The 16,071-nt window shown below is 41.9% G+C and overlaps 1 protein-coding gene across 3 annotated transcripts; it reads left to right on the forward strand.

The window, feature by feature from the left end:
* Positions 1–1,573: 1,573 nt before the first annotated feature.
* On the forward strand, positions 1,574–15,513 carry LOC136675687 (ephexin-1-like). Of its 3 annotated transcripts, none has more exons than XM_066652390.1 (15): positions 1,574–1,978; positions 4,572–4,659; positions 5,325–5,516; positions 6,042–6,115; positions 6,533–6,789; positions 7,018–7,178; positions 7,321–7,473; positions 9,474–9,603; positions 9,808–9,882; positions 10,623–10,712; positions 12,048–12,211; positions 12,566–12,724; positions 12,968–13,047; positions 13,160–13,264; positions 13,490–15,513. In XM_066652390.1, the coding sequence occupies exons 1-15, from the start codon at positions 1,765–1,767 to the stop codon at positions 13,735–13,737; spliced, it is 2,190 nt and encodes a 729-aa protein (XP_066508487.1). In that variant the 5' UTR covers positions 1,574–1,764; the 3' UTR covers positions 13,738–15,513. The 3 variants fall into 3 exon arrangements, with proteins under 3 accessions (XP_066508487.1, XP_066508488.1, XP_066508489.1); XM_066652391.1 differs by having other exon boundaries at positions 12,569–12,724; XM_066652392.1 differs by lacking the exon at positions 4,572–4,659 and having other exon boundaries at positions 1,896–1,978.
* The last annotated feature ends 558 nt before the right edge of the window (positions 15,514–16,071 follow it).

The raw sequence follows: 16,071 nt of genomic DNA on the forward strand, positions 1-16,071 counted from the left end.
AAGAAGGGGGGATGCCACACAGTGGTAAAAAATGGCCTTGTCCCAACTTTTTGGGGATTTGTTGACGCCATGAAATTTTGAATCAACATATTTTTCCCTTAAAATGATACATTCTCTCAGTTTAATCTTTTGATCTGTGATTTGTGTTCTATTCTGAATAAAATATTAGATGTTGGCCCCTCACATCATTGCATTCAGTTTTTATTCACAATTTGTTTAGTGTCCCAACTTTTTTGGAATCCGGTTTGTACATAAGTGGTTCTCCAGAAGATCAGCTTTAGAAGGCATCACATTAATAGACTGAATTTTCTATTGGATAAATATGATATAAATGAATTAAGCACAAACCTGATATGTGAACACATTCAAGTCTGTTTGATACTGTTAAATGTTTATTATTAGAGCATATCATTCAGAACAAGAGCAGGCTCTGTGATTCTGGTGATACCCAGACTAGAACTTTTTGTTGCTGTTCGACTCCAGTGGCTGCTGTAAATTGATCTGAAACCACTTTTTCCAAAACATTTGTGATGATCAAGTGAGTTTAGAGAAGGCACTAAATGGTATAAATTTGTTATAGATCCAGACCTTCTTCAGAAGCTGCAACACAAAACCCTTTAAAAGATACAATCTAAAAAAATCTAAGAACAGTTCCCAATTTCATCGATAGCATCAAACTCTACAACCTCGTCCAGAGAAATTGAGGTAACCTTAAAATATCTTTCAGCTCTGTTAACTCAGTTTCAGCTGTACTGTTTGCTAATTTAATGTTAGCTCACTTTTAGCTCCGCAGTTACCAACCAGATTCAGTGTGTACTTTTGATTTTTTGCTTATGAAGAAAGGGAAGAAACATGTATTTCTTTTAAAGGTTGTTTGTTATTTCAGACAATTAAAAGTGATTTACTTTTCTATTTGTTGCTTAGATTTAAAAAAAATCAATTGCCCATTTAGTTTCTGTTTTTTAGAATTAAAAAAGATACAGCGACCATTTTATTTTAAATATATATGTTTATATTCTTCTGTTCATTAATAATACTGGAGTGTGTGTGTGTGTTTGTAGGATTATGTGGAGTGAATGGAGTACAGGGAGTGCAACACACACACACAAATTGAGACCTTTGAACCTCGAGCAGTCAGCTGACCAGCAATAACATCACAATACACACTCACCGCTACATGCACGCACACGTGTTTGTGTGTGTGTGGGAGAAAGAGAAGTTTGTGTGTACTGCAGTGTACACACAGAGCCTCAGGTAAGTGACTTTACCAGTTACACACACATACTCACACACACACACACATACGAAAGAGAGAGAGAGAGAGAGAGAGAGAGAGAGAGAGAGAGAGAGAAAGAAAGGAAGAAAAAGAGTAGTATAGGATTTACTAAGTGAGGGAGGAGCTGAGAGAGAAAGGAGGGAGGAGTATTAAAGTGTTGGGGAAAATCTGAAAGAGAGCGAGAGATTTACAAACTAGTGAAGGTGTAAACCTGAGACTAACACATCTGAGCTCCAGAAGAGAGTGGCCAAGAAAGAAAAGAGTAGAAAGAAAAAAAAGCCAGACAGAGACAGAGTAATAGCAAAGGGAGAGAGAGAGAAGAAAAGACAGACAGAGCAAGAAAAGTGAAAGAAAAAGGGAACATCTGAACACTGAACATAGTTAGGTATTAATTACTGTAGTTCAGCATGCAAGTGTGTGTGTGTAGCTGATGGATTCTCCCTTTCTGTGTCTCTGTCCCTGATGGGTTGGGGTCAGAGGTTATCTCCATGGCGATGATGGCTCTATTTCGGGGGAAGTGGGGGCAGAAAGAGCCACCCACCCCAAAGCCCCCTATAGCGCTCCCTGTGGCGCAGGAGGAAGAGGAGGAGGATGAGGAGCGAGAGCCACGAGAGTTAATCCGTCGCAACTCTAGGTTTTATCGCAGCATGAGAAGAAAAAAACTGCAGGCTTCATCTTTATCACCATCATCACAGCTACAAAGTGAGTAATACAAATTCTCACTCACTCATTTACTCATTCATTTATCATCACCCCCAATACATTGCTTATTCATTCAGTAATAATCATCATTACAACACCTTTAGTAATACAAGCCCCCATTCACTCATTCATCATCATCATAATCACAACATTCACTCTTTCACTATTTATTAAATTCATCATCATCACCACAAAGATGATTTATCTGAAAGAAATTTTAGTTTTTAAGAGCAGCAGTGTGTGTTTGTTGCTAGGAAAAGAACAATTACAAACACACACACACACACACACACAAAGAGAGAGAGAGGAGAGAGACTCTACAGATCAGTCAGAACCAGAAAGACTTGTCTAATTGTTCAGTGTGTGTGAAGTGTGTTTGGTGTGTGTGAGGTGTAAAGTGTGTGTGCAGTGTGTGTTAGGTGTGAGGTGTGTGAGTTCAGCTGCACTCACAACTTCAGCTTCAGATACTTTTCTAAAACAGAGTGAGATTTTGGAAGTTCTTCTAAAGCCTGGATCACACTACAGGATAATCGGTCCGATTTTGAGTCTGATTCAGTCCTCCCGACAATCACAAGAGGTCCCGGATTTTAGTCTGATCATAAACTATTCTTTTTACAGATTATCTAGTAGTGTGGGGAGTCTATAATCCAGTCTTTACTCCTCTGATCTTCACCCAGAGCAGTCGGGGCTGCCCTGATTTTGAATCATAAATATGAAACATGTTCAATATTTATGACTCAGAATCCTGTAGTGTGGGTTGGATGCCAATTCTCAGGTGTGAAAAGCCATGCTAACCTCATGCCTGAAAGAAGATTAAAAAATTAGAGTCAAGCTGTGGTTACTTCACCTGTAAATGTCTGCTGTAACTGAAGTGATATTATGAGGGAGGAAGGTGCAGAGTCGTGTCACTATTTATAGCTTGTTTAAAATGCTGCCTGTTTTTGCTCCAAAGTTGTAATTATTTGGGCGAAGGAGCATTAGTGTGCAGGTGCCCAGGTAATGTGCCGAAATATAGAATACTCTGTGACTCGGTTACAAACACCTTCATTTCAAAATGCTCTCTTGTGAGGCAACAAGAGTGCAAGGTACCGGCTGCTTTCTGTTTCGGACACAGCCAGAGTGTGTGAGAAACTCCCACCAGCTCTCGGGAATTAGCATTGAAACTCCTGCAAGGTTTTGAGGAGCAGAGCTGTGATCAGAAAGTGTGTGGTGTTTAATCAGGGTGGATTGCATAGTGTGGGGACTTTGAGGACTAACAACAATAAATGTATGGGATTTCCCACGTTTCCAGCATATTTTAAATCCTGTAGTGTGAGCCAGGCTTAATGTGATTACTCCAGATTACATCAGATTATCCTCCAAACAATCCATATTATCCCAGATTATCCCCCCAACCACCCTGGATAACCCAGGATTATCACCCCCAACCACCCAGATTATCCCTAACCACCCCAGATTATCCCCAACCATGTCAGATTATTCCCAGCCAGGCAAGATTATACCCGAACAACCCTAGATTTTCTCCAGATTATCTCCAACAACACCAGATTAAACCATCCCCAACCACCATAGATTATACCAGATTATCCCCCAACCAACCCAGAATACCCCAGGTTATCTCCCAAACACTCCAGATTATCTCAAACCACCGCAGATTATTCCCAGCCAGGCAAGGTCATTCCCCAGCCACCCCAGATTATTCCAGATTATCTATTATAACAACCCCAAATTAAACTCCAACAACGCCAGATTAAACCACCACAGATTATCCCCCAACCACCCCAGAATACCCCAGGTTTTCCCCCAACCTTCCAGATTACCTCAGATTATCCACCAACCGCCATAGTTTATCCAATGTTATCCCCAATCACCACAGATTATCCCATATAATCCCCAGCCACCCCAGATTACACCAGATTATCACCTATCCACCCCAGATTACTCCAGATTTTCCCCAACCACCTCAGATTATCCCCTAACCACCCCAGATTATGCCTGATTATACCCCAACCACTCCAGATTACTCCAAATGAGCTCCAGCTACACCAGAATACCCGGATTATACTACCACAGATTAACTTTAAAAATCACCAAACTACACCATCCATTCATTCATTTAGGGTCCACTTCAGGGTCACGGTAGGTCCAGAACCTTCTCAGGAACACACCCTGGAGGGGGCACCAGTCCTTTGCAGGGTGGCACACACTCACACACACACACACACACCTATGGACACTTTTGAGATGCATGTTTTTTGGACCATGGGAGGAAACCCACGTGGACGTGTGGAAAACACACCAAACTATAACAGATTTCACTAAATTATCCTCAATATTTGTGTGTGTGTATGTTTGTGTATGTGTGTGTATAAAGTGTGGTGTGTGTGTAGAGGTGTATGTGTGTGTATAGGAGTATGTGTTTGTGTACAGGGTTGTGTATGGGGTGTGTGTGGGTGTATAAGTGTGTGTGTCATTGTGTATAGGGGTCTGTTTTGTGTGCGTATAGGTGTGTGTGTGTGTGTGTGTGTGTGTGTGACAGAGAGAGAGAGTTCTGTTATTCTGTGAATGTTTATCTCTGCCTGTTCCTCCCCAGGCTCCTCCTCTTCCTCAAATTCTCCTTTGATGTCCAGTCGTGGTGAGGTCAGCAGGTCTCCGCTTTCTCCCCGACATCAGCATCGCCAGTGAGATCAACACTCACCCGATCATTCATTCATTCACACATCCACTCACTAACTCACTCTCACTAATTTACTTTCTCTCTCACTTACTCATTCACTCACTTATTCACTCATTCCCATGTACTCACTCTCTCACTCAACCACTTACTTTCTTACTCACTAAGTCGTCCACTCATTTTTCACATATACACTCATTTTTTGCTTACTCTCTCACTCACTCACTCACTCACTCACACACTCTCTCTCTCTCTCTCATTAATTTACTTACTCTGTCACTCACTCACTCACTTACTCACTCACACCCCCCTGGGTAACTGTGCAGAAATGTGTTTGAGGCTCTGCTGTGTGTGACACTTTAATTATATTCATTCATTCCTAATCTGAGAGTTTTAGTGATCTCCCTCTCTTTCACTCACACACACACACACACACACACACACACACACACACACACAGCAGTCTAAAATCAAGGTCAAACTTTTTTGTGCATGTGTGTGTATTGGTGTGTAGGTCTGTGTGTGCATGTGTGAGGGTAGGGGTGTGTGTACATGTGTGAGGGTAGGGGTGTGTGTGCATATGTGCAGGTATGTGTGTGTGTGTGTGTGTGTGTGTGTGTGTGTAAGTGTGTTTTGTGGAGGGAGTAATAATACAGTTTCTTTCTTTTCTAGTCCTTCCCCTGCAGGCTCCAGCCATGGGTTGCTAGGAGACAGGGCAGGAGGCGGAGCCTGGTGTGGGTTGCCAGTAGCGATGGGAGATTGCCGGCTCAGAGGAGAGATGGAGGAGCTCAGTGTTCGGACCAGCGCCTGCAGTGTGCAGGACCAACACACACACACACACAGCACAGACAACAACACACAAAGGTAAGAACAGGTGTGTGTATAGATATGTGTGTGGGTGTGTAAATCTGTGACTGTATTTGTGTGTTTTTTATGTGCTTCAGTTTAAATGTATTATTTTTACATTTCATACATATGAAGGACAGTTTCACCCATTTTAACAAACATCTTCAGAACCCAGTGTGTGGATATAAATGTGCCGTTGAGGGGTGAGTGAGGAGTGTGGGGGTTTTAGTGTGAAGTGTTTGATTCTGGAGAAACTTGTGGACATTTTTATGGAGGGATGATAATGGAGAAGATGACGATGGAGGTCAGTGTGTGTCCCTCAAAGCGTCTTGCACATTCCTCTCCATCAGGATTGGGTTTAAACCTTCTCCAAACTATGGTCAGACATCAGCCTTGTGTACCTCAATTTTTGCTGTCCTCACTTTCTGTGGGGTGCTTTTAGATGAGGACATCTGTTTCCATTCACTTCCTTTGTCCACTCTCCTGCGTCAGGGAGTTAGGGTGTCTCTGTGTGTTCTTATTGTGGTGTGTGTGTGTGTGCAGGTTAGTGCAGAGCAGAGAGAGCAGAAACACACCGGAAAACTTCAGCCACTGTTTAAACATCATCAACAGTGTCCGTGAGTGGATGCACACACACACACACGCACACACACAAACACACACACACAAATAAGTGTGAGTGTGTGTTTGTTTTGGGGGTTAGGGTAGCACTAAAATAAAACACATTTTCTCTTTTGCCAACACAACACATCTCTCTCTCTCTCGGTCTCAGAGAACGAAAGACAGAGATTGTGTAAAGGTGAAGTGTAGGTTTTGCTGAATACACATATTTACATTTTAACACTAACATTTTCAAATAAAACCTTCCTTTCACTTCCTTTATATAAGAGTCCTCCCACCTGAACCTTACACATTTACACACTACAAATTACATGCGCACACACACACACACACACACACAAACACACACACATACAAACAGAGTAAATCAGGCTGTTCTCAGCTTTTCTTGTGAAATGTATATGTATATGCAGCATTCCTGTATCAGGAGTACCGGGACACATCAGAGAAGCAGGAGGTTGAAGAGCGACGGCAGAGGGACGTCAGGCCTGCGGGGGGGTCCAGGGTAATGGCGGGGGTCACAACAAGTTCAGGGGTCATGTCCCCCCCTGCCCTGCAGCTGCAGCTGAGGAACACAACGCGGAACCTCAGTCTGTGGCAGAACCTGGAAGCAGTGCAAAACAGTGGACTCCTCAACACCCTGAACCACAAGGAGATCATGATTCAGGAGGTGACACACAAGTGTACACACACACACACACACAAAAACACACACACAGACCCACTCAGACACTGTGCTGTAGCGCTCTATCTCAGTTTGGAGGGTGGGGGCTTGTGGAGAGACTATTCTGTGTGAAAAATGTACCCTTTTTTCCATTTTTACTGCAGCGGTGCCTGGGGGGACTGAGGGTCTGTGAAGTGTGTAACATCGTGTAACATTGTTGTGGTGTGTGTGTAGGCCATGTTTGAGCTGGTGACATCTGAAGCATCATATTATAAAAGTCTGGAGCTGCTGGAGACACACTTCCTGCAGAACCCCCTCCTCATTAACACTCTCAGCCAATCAGACATGCACTTCCTGTTCTCCAACATTGCTGACATTATGAAGGCCAGCGAGAGGTGTGTAGTTTACCTCCCATTTACCTCAGGGTTACCTCACATGTACCTTACATTTACCTCCAATTTACCTCCCATTTATCTCACATTTACCTTAGGTTTACCTCCCATTTACCTCATGTTTATTTGTTTCTCTGTTGTGCAGGTTCCTGATGGACCTGGAGCACAGAATTGAGGAGTCTCTGCTCATCTCTGATGTGTGTGACATTGTTTACCATCATGCCGTTCAACACTTCCAAGTTTTTATCAGCTATGTCATCAACCAGGTTTACCAGGAGAAGAACTACCGCAGAATACTGTAAGTGTGTGTGTGTTTTGATGTAAATACTGTGTGATTCTTCATAAGTGTGAAGTTACAGTCTACTCCAGTTTACCCAGAGGTACTAACACACACACACAAACACGCACACTCACTCACAGATTATAGTAGTCTTTATAGTATATTAATTGTTTGACTGTGGTAAAGATGGTGTATGTTTTATTAATTTTTTAAAGTGTCTCAGCTGAGTTCATATTGCATTCAGATCTAAGTGTGTGTTTGTGTGTGTTTTTCACTGGGCGTATGCAGAAGAAGCTTCTCTTTGTGTGTTTGTATTCATATGAATACCTTTTTGTGTTTTTCTTTCTGTTTCCCACAGCTGGAGGGTTTAGGTGTGTGCGTGTGTGTGTGTGTGTGTGTGTGTGTGTGTGTGTGGAATTAAGAGCACACCTTTACCTTAAAACGAAAACTGTTTACCACTCCTTTATCTCAGAATTATTTCATGTTTACATCATAGTCCTTGTTTATATCACATTTACCTCAGGTTTAACTCACATTCACCCCACGTTAACCAGTGTTTCACATTTCAGGTTTACCTCACATTTGACGCTGACCTCAGGTTTACCTCAGGTTGAACTTCAGATATCCCTCAAGTTTACTTTACTCTTGCCTGATCTCATTTAACTCATACACCTCCTATTTAACTCACATTTACAGTTTACATGACATTATTTATTTAGATCCTATTTAGATTTAACTCACATTTACCTCAGGGTTAACTCATGTTTATCTCAGGGTTAACTCACATTTACCTCAGGATTAACTCACGTTTACTTCAGGTTTAACTCACATTTACTTCAGGGTTAACTCATGTTTACAAGACAATTCAGGTTTATGTCACATTTACCTCAAGATTGCCTCATATTTACCTCATATTCCCCTTGGAATAATTTAAACCCTAGAGGTGTGTGTGTGTGTGTGTGTGTGTGTGTGTGTGTGTGTGTGTGTGTGTGTGTGAGTACACAAAGATGTGTTTCTTTGTGTCTGAGCTTATTGTTCTATGTTTGAGTAATGCAGAGGATCAGTAAAATGTGTGTGCGTGTATGTTTAGTATGGTCTGGGTGTGTCTGTGACTCAGTTCAGTTTAAAAAATCTTGTTCAAAAATAACTGTTGGAGGGAGTGTCCATTTCTATTTACAGGTTTTGTCAGCATTAATCAGAATGTCAGGTGCAGTGTCTGTGTATAAATCCTAAAAAAAAAGAATCAGATTAAAGTGAGCAGTTTCTGTTGTGAACTCTAGAGTGTGTTGGTGTTTGTTGGCACACACTCATAAACTCATAAAAAGTTAATTTTCTACTGATCAGCTCCAGCTTGAGGTCACGGGAGAGGGGAGCATGTGAGCGATCAACAGTGGAAGTGTTCTCTGATGTAATCTTAATATGGGTTTTGTTGGTGAAGGTGTGTGTTCTTCAGTAAGATCTGTGTTATACACAAATACACACAAAGTTTCTACAGCAGCCGTGTTTGATGCTGAAGGTGCTCACCTCATCCCAGTGAATCACACGGGCTCTGGTGTAGACATAACAGTGTTGCCATGACAACACACAACCTCCACTCCTCTGAACACACACTCATACACAGTTTCCAGTAAGTACAGTTATGTAAAGCGGTGCGAAAAGGACATATCTCAGTGATGAAGCTTGTTCTCTGGACAGACACAGATGAATTCAGAGTGAAGTTGGTGCCAGTGTCCTCCCACTCTCTGAATAACAACGAGCTTCAACACTGTCCACGAAAAACAGGATTCTCCATTATAATTACTATTTCCACACTCTTTGAACACAACATATTTTCTTTTAAATGAAAGACCAATAAAATGTTTTCTAATTAAACATTAGATAAATCTCTTTATAATAACCTGCAAAAATGACGGAGATACAAGAGGGACAGTGACTGTAAGTGTATCTGTATGAGTGTGCAGAGTTCATCATGTGTTCATTTGTTATATATTTATTGTGTGTGTGTGTGTGTGTTCCAGACAGGAGAACCCAGTTTTTCGGGAGAACATGGCTGTTCTGGAGAATCAGCCAAAAGTTAAAGGCCTGTCCTTCACCTCTTTCCTGATTCTGCCATTTCAACGAATCACACGCCTCAAGCTGCTGGTACAGGTGAGAACTTGCCAGACGCCTCCAAACAGGCCAATCACACACATCTAAATCATCTAATCACATGCCTCTAAACATGCCAAACACACACATGTAAACCATCCACACTCCACTAAACAGCCCAAAATATTCAAAACCTGCTGTGGTCCTACTGACATTATGGATCATCTTCAATGTATTTTTAAAATGTGTGTGTGTGTCTTTCAGAATATTCTGAAGAAGGTGGAGGAAAACTCAGAGAGAGAAATTAACGCCATAAAAGCTCATCAGGAATTAGAGAAGGTAAGTGTGTGTGTGTGTGTGTGTGTGTGTGTGTGTGTGTGTGTGTGTGTGTGTGTGTGTGTAAAGCCCAATTGATACTTCTACGTTGACCCTACGCCATAGGCATCGCATCAACACAGACCCTATGCCTAAGCTATGGCATAGCCTGATGCACACCTCTCCATTAAAGTTTAAAGTTAAAATAACATTAAACATAATCAGATTCACTTATAGATTTGTCAGCACCAGCCATCACAAAGGTAGTAATACAAATGTGTGCTTTTGTGTGAGTATGTTTTTATGCCTGAGTATGTCTGCGGACTTTCACCTATTTGACACTCCTTTACCTGTGTTGCCCAGAACACACCTCACTGTTGCTATGGGAACTAACACAGGAGCTTAATTATTGTCTGGAATGTAGTTTTATCTCTCAGATACACATTTTACAGCTTTTGTTTCATCACTAACACAATCACTGCCATCAGAGTAATCTCTAACACACACTCTACAGCCTCCTTTTCAATAGTAACACACTCACCGTCATCTGAAAAATCACTAACATACTTTACAACCTCTGTTTCACCAGTAAAACACTCATAGTCATCAGAGAACACAAAATGAAAACACAGAATTTATTTAATCTTTTTAGACTCAGACTCAGGATTTTCAGGGTTTTGTGAAGATTAAATTTGCTCTCTCTGCATGTGTGTGTGTGTGTGTGTGTGTGTGTGTCTGTGTGTGTGTGTGTGTGTGTATTTCAGATTGTGAAGGAATGTAATGAAGGTGCAAGGAAAATGAGCCGCACTGAGGAGCTGATAAGCATCGAAAAAACGCTTGAGTTTAAATCAAAGGTATTAACTACATGACACACACATACACAGAAATTATGTACACACACCCATATTTGTGAGTGTGTGTGTGTGTGTATTTATTTATTTAAAACCTATTTGTTGAAAATAGAACAAAGTATTTCAGCCCTCAAAGTTCATGAGTCTCAGAAGTAAAGATTGGGGGGGCGGAGATGGGGTCAATTAAAGAATAACATTTCTCAACTTAAATAATATCCTAAAAAATTTCTGAGAATCACTGCATGGTCTCAGAAACACTTCCCAAAATCATTGTTTGTGAACACAGTTCATACCCGCATCCACATACACAAGTTAAATACACAAGTTAAACAAATGCAAGCATTTTTCAAACAGCAATAAACTTTCTTAGTTTCAACATTTAAAATATTATCTTTGTAGTGTTTTTATTTAAATATAGAGTTTAAATGATTTGAACATTGTTGCCATTTTTAAAAATGTATAATTTGCCCAACGTTCCAACATTTCTGGAAATAGGGTTTGTGAAAAAATGCTGTGTGTATAATCTTTTTTTATGGAATTTTAGCAACTGCACACAGGGCTGGCTGGGATATAATTTTTAATGATATATTGATATTTTCAAACAAGGTATCCATGTGTTACAGTCAGATGATGTTGTTGGAGTGAACAGGGCCATATCGGGGAGAAAGTGTCTGATTCAGAGGGCACTGTTTAAACAGAAGTGAAGGATGTATAAATTCATCTCATACACAGGTCATCTCCCAGTGCTGGAGAGTGTCTCACAGCACTCACAAACACACAATGCCTATTTGTGCCACAGGGGAGCATAATGAGAGAAAAAGACAATTATTCACTGTTAGCCACATTAGTATTTTCAGGAGTCTGTCAGCTGATGTGATGGACCTGGGCAGTCAGGGCTGTCCCTGGGCACATTGGGCTGTCCAGTTACATGGATATCTGTGTGTCTGATATGATGCTAAAACTTGCCCTCACCCTCCAGGTATTAGTGGCACTGTGTATAAACAGCTTCAACTAACAGCTAACATCAAAGTACTGGAAGCAAAGAAAGATTGGGAAAAAACTCCCAAAAAGCCAAAAAAAAGTATAATTTTATAGTAATTTCACAGCAATGTCATTGACTATGTTGCAAGATCAGGAGAAAGAAAGAGATTTACACATTAGTTTCAGACCCCCCCACCCCATCCAACCACTGGAGCGATGGAGCTCCACCAGAACATACTGGAACAGATCTCCACAAGCCCCTGACCTGAATCATGTTTCTATGCATATCTTGTGTTTCTGTGCAAGCCTCGTAGAGACTTATGTTGAGCATGTGTTTGCTCTTGGTGTTTAACCCAGTCAGTGCCGGTGATCTCTCACTCACGCTGGCTTCTGAAAAAGGGCGAGGTTCTGCAGATGTCAGGACCCAAGAGCACTAGGACCATGAAGAGCAGAAAGCTATACCATCCCATCTACCTCTTCCTCTTCAACAACCTCCTGCTCATCACCAAACGCAGCTCCAGGTCAGAGGTCACTTCGTCACCATTAGTCTCTATTATTATTATTATTATTATTATTATTATAAACACATTATATACATATAATATCTATTACAGACATTATTATCATTATTTATAACCATCACTACACCACCATCACTGTCACCATGTTACCATGACTATGTCACCATCACTGCATCACAATCACTTAGTCACCATTACTACGTCATTGTTGTCACTGCATCGCCATCACTATGTCACCAACATTATGTCAACATTACTTTATCATTTTATCATGGTTTATCAGCGTTATGCCTTTAATTTAATCATGATATTAATCATGTTATTTATTTTGTATATTGTGTATTTGTGTCTCAGTAGTGATAAATTCCAGGTTCTAGACTCGTGCAGTCGCTCCATGTTGAGGACGGAGGACCTAGATGACCAGGGACAGATGCTTGCATTTGTCTTTGTTCTCAAACTTCTAGAGAACCAGGAGGACAGACCTGTCAGCTATATGCTAAAGACTAACAGCATGTGAGGAACACACACACACACACACATTCTCAGACACATGCTCTGACACAAACACAAATACACAAAAACAGAGAGAGACACAGCCAGAGAGACAGCCAGACAGAAATAGAGAGAGTGAGAGAGTGTGAGAGAGAGCAGTACTCTGCTGAAAGCCTGGTTTTTATTACGTTCCTGGTTCAGCTGATGTCAGACTATGTTTTGTGTCAGTGTCTTCTGTTGTTGTATTTATTGTTTGTGTAACAGGAGTGAGAAACTAAGATGGATCTATGCGCTCACACCCAACCGCAGAACACGATTCCTATCAACAAGCACACACCAAGCAGGTACCCATAAACACACACACACACACAAACACACAAAATTATTTAAACATGAATGAGTAAATTGTACTTGTGTGTGTGTGTGTGTGTGTGTGTGTGTGTGTGTGTGTGTTAGACTCTCCACAGGTTCAGTGTATTCTGTCATACTGTGCTCAGGAACCTGATGAGCTCTCTGTGGAGATGGCTGATGTTCTGCACATTCTTGAGAAAACTGACGATGGTGAGAACCCCAAAACAGAGCAAATTTTACCCCACACACACACTGACATGCACAAACACGCACAGACCTCAGCTGTGTGTCCCCCACTGTTTACTGTCCTCACGTTTTCTGATGTGCTTTTAGAGAAGGATGTCTGGTTCTATTCACACCCACTGTCCACTGCAGTCTACAGTCAGGGTAAAGTGCTGCAGGACAATAATGTCCTTATGCTTCTCTCTGGTGTAGGATGGATGCTGGGGGAGCGCCTCCATGATGGTGAGCGAGGCTGGTTGCCGGTTAGAATTGTGGAGGAGATCCTCAGCTCTGAGATCCGGCTCCAGAACCTCCGGGAATGCCAGAGGATCCAGCTTGCCCAAGGTGGGGCGCAGGGAGGGCAGGGGGCTGGAGCCAGAGCTGCCTCCAGGGGACGCCGTACCACCAAAACTCCTCTCTACAGTCCCACAAGGGTGGTCCAATCAGAGCAGGAGTTCTGAGTGGGAATTTAAAGCTCTGCCTACCAATAAAGACTGTACAATGTGGCTTTTGATCTGAGGATTAACACAAGGAAATGATTATGTCTCAGGTGTGCACTGGGGTCAGAGGTCACAGAGGAGACAAGGCTTGTGCAAAGAAGTTGACTTTTTTTCTGAAATTTCTGCTTCACTTTAAACAGTGCAGCAGCTTCATTCACCCTTCCATAATTCACTCCCAATTTCAGCAAAAACACACAGAGCTGTTAAACTTTAAAGTGTTTTAAAGTATTTTACTTTTTCCCTTCAAACCACAGCTACTATTAATACCAGCCCAGACTGGACGTCCTCGGCTCCTCACTGACCAAACTCCACAACAAGCCCAAACCCTGGTAAAATATCACAGTCCCGGTCTCATATTCGCTCAGGGAATTAAAGGCTGATGTTAATTTTTCAGTGTAGAATCCAGTCTGACGGGATCCTGAGCCGGGTCCTGGACCCAACATACAGTAAAGTCCTGACCCTCAGGTCCAGCACTGCCTGTAGTAAAAACTACCTTGAATGTCAGTCCAAAGTCTGTGGTCAGTCCTGAGGGACTGGTCTGTAGTCTGTGGTCAGTCATAAGAGACCAGTCTGTGGTCGGTCCTGAGAGAACAGTCTATGGTCTGCCCTGAAAGACCGGTCTGTGATCAGCCCTGAGAGAATGGTCTGTGGCCAGCCCTGAGAGAATGGTCTTTGTTCAGTCCTGAGGGACCGGTCTGTGATCAGTCCTGAGAGACCGGTCTGTGGTCGGTCCTGCAAGAGCAGTCTGTGGCCTGTGGTTGGTCCTGATAGATCAGTCAGTGGTGAGTCCTGAGAAATCAGTCAGTGGTCAGTGGGATGTCTTCAGAGTGTCCAGAGCAGAAGTGTAGACCCCTCTGTTCTAGTTCTTGAAATTTATGCTCTGAAATAAATTACTGCTCTGTACCTTCCGCTGCTGTAGTGACCCAATGGGGTGACCTGTTGGTGTCAGCAGATTGCAATGCACTGTGGGAGCCCACTAAGGATCAGAACCATGCTGAAACTCTGAGATCTGGACTTGCCGAGAAAAAGGGCTCATTAATACAATTTCTCAGTTCCCGGGGTTTAATCGGGGTGTGCTCAGTTGTAATTGTTGTGCAGTTTACTGTAAACACCAGGGTTTCATCTGATCTGAGTTCAGCTTTGTCTCTGGGTGCTTCCTGTTTATCATTCAGAAACAAAACAAACATTAAACATTTCAGATCAAAGGAAACTTTCAGCTCGAAGAACAAATCTCAAATTGAACAAAACATAACAAAAGTGTCATAATCTTCTGAAGTGAGTGAGTGAACATGTCCAGACTTTTCTGAAGTGAATGTGTCTGGACTTCTGAATTGTGACATGGGGGTAATGTGTGTGTGTGTGTGTTGGGGGGATGGGGGGTTGAGGAGGGCTGTTTCTCTCTTAGTGAAGGCTGTTTATAAAAAAGTGCTGTTTATAGTTATCTGTTATTTATGGTGAATGTTCTATTGGTTTTTGCACATCCTGCAGCAACACTTTAATACACACACACACACACACACACACATATTCAAAATAGTTAAATCCTGAACAACCAGTTGAACCATTCAGTGCTTCCTCTGTGGAACGTTTGACAAATATGCAGCTGGTTCAGTGTAAAGTTTGTGTGTGTGCGTGTGTGTCTTTCTGCATGGTCATCAGTGATCAGTGATGTACAATGTGGAATCATTTGTAATTGCTAAAATGATTTTGTAAAAAATAATTTATTGTTAATAAAAAATCAAGCTTGAATGCTAACACACCTTCCAAACAGTCTTATTATTATTCTTATTATTATTAGGTATTACCAGTCTGATTGTCATTATTATGATTAATTTTAATTTGAATATTATTAGTCTGGTTATTTAAATGTAAATTGAGTCTGTCTAATGGGTTGAAATTGTTATCTGAGATCACAAATCGATGTGACCTCGGAAACCACTGAAAGAATTATAGGAATGAAATGTATATCGAAAACAAATTTGACTAAAAGCGTCCTCTTGCGGCCACAGCGCGTCACTGACTAAATGGACCCATGCGGTGGCAGAACACTACTGTGCGTGCACACCGAAAGCGAAAAAATCGCTCAGCATCGCCCGTGCAGCTGACGATGTGTCGCTGGTGGGAGTGTCCAACAACACACGAGCAGGCAGCGGATCCCCAAGTGCAACCAGTGTAAGTATGGCAAGACGTTTTAATATTAAATACCTTTCGTCTGACTATCTTTAATTAAATACTGGTTGTGGTTGTTAAGAGACATCCCAGATAGCAACAAAATTCTGGCCCAAATCTAGGCCG

Source organism: Hoplias malabaricus, chromosome X1 (assembly GCF_029633855.1).
Source record: "Hoplias malabaricus isolate fHopMal1 chromosome X1, fHopMal1.hap1, whole genome shotgun sequence".
NCBI lineage: Eukaryota > Metazoa > Chordata > Actinopteri > Characiformes > Erythrinidae > Hoplias > Hoplias malabaricus.

Coding starts and splice junctions, on each gene's coding strand:
- LOC136675687 (XM_066652390.1), top strand. CDS start 1,765: ATGGCGATGATGGCTCTATTTCGGGGGAAGTGGGGGCAGAAAGAGCCA. Junction 1,979..4,571: donor ACCATCATCACAGCTACAAA/GTGAGTAATACA, acceptor GTTCCTCCCCAG/GCTCCTCCTCTTCCTCAAAT. Junction 12,725..12,967: donor ATGCTAAAGACTAACAGCAT/GTGAGGAACACA, acceptor TTTGTGTAACAG/GAGTGAGAAACTAAGATGGA.